The sequence below is a fragment of the Eptatretus burgeri genome, chromosome 5 (assembly GCF_056783735.1).
Source record: "Eptatretus burgeri isolate ZD-2024b chromosome 5, Ebu_testis_v1, whole genome shotgun sequence".
NCBI lineage: Eukaryota > Metazoa > Chordata > Myxini > Myxiniformes > Myxinidae > Eptatretus > Eptatretus burgeri.
Window position 1 is genome coordinate 27,376,313 of NC_140965.1, and position 2,500 is coordinate 27,378,812.

Here is a 2,500-nt window from a genome sequence, read left to right on the forward strand (position 1 = left end):
TATAATGTTGAACGAAGAAACTTGATGTAAATCATATTGAACAATTCTGAGTTTTTTGAAACTGAGTTTCTTTACTTGATAAGTTCTTGGCCACTGAGTTATTACTTATCTTAAGTTGATTGCAATCATGTCTGCCAGGAAGTCAAGGAAAAAGTGCAATTCCGCTGAGCAGATCAAAAAAATGGTAAAGGCTGGCAATGACAAGCCATTAATTCGCATAAACACTTGTGTAACATAATGGAGCAGAGAATTGGAATGAGGGTTGGATGTGTGTAAAGGGGAGGTGGTGAGGGGACAAATCCAAGCTCTGCCAAACCTGCTATCTGTGCCCATAACCCAAACAAAATACCTCACTGAGCTCGCTGTGAAAATCCATGTCACATAATAAGTATGTCGTATCTCCCTCAATATGTTTGAGGTCCGTTGGGATGTGTGCCACATAGTTCAGCTGCAGGTCTCATGTTGTAAGGCATGAAAAATATACAAAAGTGAAACTTATAATGACTTTCATCAGAGGTTGCGATCCTGTTTAAAGTGTTTGCACAAGATGGTCAACTCCTTTACTGTGTATATCACCACGTCTTAAGCCATCCACAACATCAACAAACTAACAAATATCATCAGAATGTAAAATAAAGTCTTACTTATGAGGACTAGTGGATATGTATCATGCTTTTTTGCTCTGACGAAGGGTTAACGACCGCCACAAAGTCAGCTTCTCCTTGCTTCCCATGGTGGTTAGCACACCTCGATCAACATCTTGTTGATCAACATCAATCACAATGGTTTGGATAACGGAAGGAATCAAATCTTAAAACAAGCATCTGGTACAGCACTGAGAATTGTTTTATTGTATTTATACATTGTCTGCCATTTTCTGATGTTCACTTTGGATCTTGTAAGACCTGTCTTTTATTTCATCTAAATTCTAAGCTTTAATAATAATAATACCATTCCTTTTGTGCTGTATAGAGCTGCCGAGGCAGTTTCATTGGCAAGGAGTACAGTCCTGAATGGGTCACCACTCCGACGCAAGTTACCTCGAATGGTTATTACCACAGTACACTGGTACTCATTTCGCTGACCTCAGAAGGATGACGGGCTGAGTCAACCACACCTGGTGTTAATTCATGGGCCGACAGGGGCTCAAACTCAGGACCCTTAGGTTCCAAGCCTAAACCGTGAAGCCAACACCAGACATAAGCTTTAATAATAACGATAAAAAAATCTCAATTGGAGAGCATATGCACGAGTCACTATTTTCACAACCAAAAGGGTGATTTAGTGAAAAGGAGACTTTACTTTAAAAAAAAAAACAAAAAAAAAAACTTTGATAACATGAAGGGTGATACTATTCTCATGTTTTTCCTCAACTCCTCTGAATGAATTTATTTCTTGCAATACATAAGTTTGAGAGAAGAGGAAGTTTTATAGGTTGAGTAAAAAATAAAATTGATACCGCTTTTCCAAAAGCTTGGTGGTGAAGGATTGTCTTGGCATTCTAAACCCTACAAGACCCATTATTCACATTATATATTTTTCCGTAAGGATTGAAATGGCATTCGCTTCCAAGCATGTGTAGACAAAAGTGTAGATAGTGGTGATACAGTGGGTATGCCGGAATGTTGATGTCGGAAATTCTTCAGGCAGAGAAGAGAAAGCGAGAAGTTATGAATGATGTAAAGTTGCTGTTTGGTAAGATGCATGGTGCACTGAGGAAGTGTTGAGATCTCAAACCATCAGATTTTGCAAGAGCTCCGGTGAGGGTCGCGTGGCAAAGGCGCAGCCATAGAGAAATCGCTCGTAGGCTTCAGCCTTGTTGGCCTTGGAGAAGTCGAGGAAGGAGAGAAGAGCCAAACGAGAAGCATCCGTCTGTGCTGCACTCATCACATCGATGAGCTGGAGCCTGCAGTTGGTATAAATTATCAATTAACCACGAGTGTAGGCCATGTAATGAATCATCATACAACTAAACATCAAACTTAGTGACTTGTGTAAGCAACAGCAATCCAGTGAAAAATAAATAAATAATTTGTAGTAATCTTTTATTATTATTATTTTTAAAAATTGTTTTTCTGACTTTGCGGGCCTGACAAATTATTAAAATATGTAATTATGATAAAAATTATTGTTGCACAAATTCAATTGGAATGAAACTTTGATGGAGACTTAACAGTCAGTCAGATTTGCTTTTTATTATCTACCATTGCTACACACAATTATCTGTAATTAATCGATAAAATGAAATGGTATTGTTTACGAAGGACTGTTTTTCTGCATCGACAGACCAGTTAATGTTTAAAAAAAATTAACTGAAGGCAATAAGAGTATGTTAACCACCGTATAAACTTTTCGAGCATTGGTCCCTGGTCAGAGTAGAAAAGAGCTCTGATAAAGGGCGATTACTCAAAATGTCAGTCACTCCTTACGTTCTTGGGTAGTTAACAGATGATTTTCAGCTTTCAGTTGAGAAAATTGCAAGGTTACACATGGAAATTTG

General features: G+C 38.2%; 1 protein-coding gene across 3 annotated transcripts in view; it reads right to left on the reverse strand.

Annotated features, from left to right (window-relative positions):
- LOC147026123 (microsomal triglyceride transfer protein large subunit-like) overlaps positions 1-2,500 on the reverse strand; it is a 227,369-nt gene that overhangs the window by 65,648 nt on the left and 159,221 nt on the right. For all 3 annotated transcript variants that reach the window (XM_085881241.1, XM_085881240.1, XM_085881242.1), the window contains exon 9: positions 1,738-1,906. In XM_085881241.1, the coding sequence (XP_085737367.1) occupies positions 1,738-1,906 (169 nt within the window). The remainder of the gene's footprint in view (positions 1-1,737; positions 1,907-2,500) is intronic.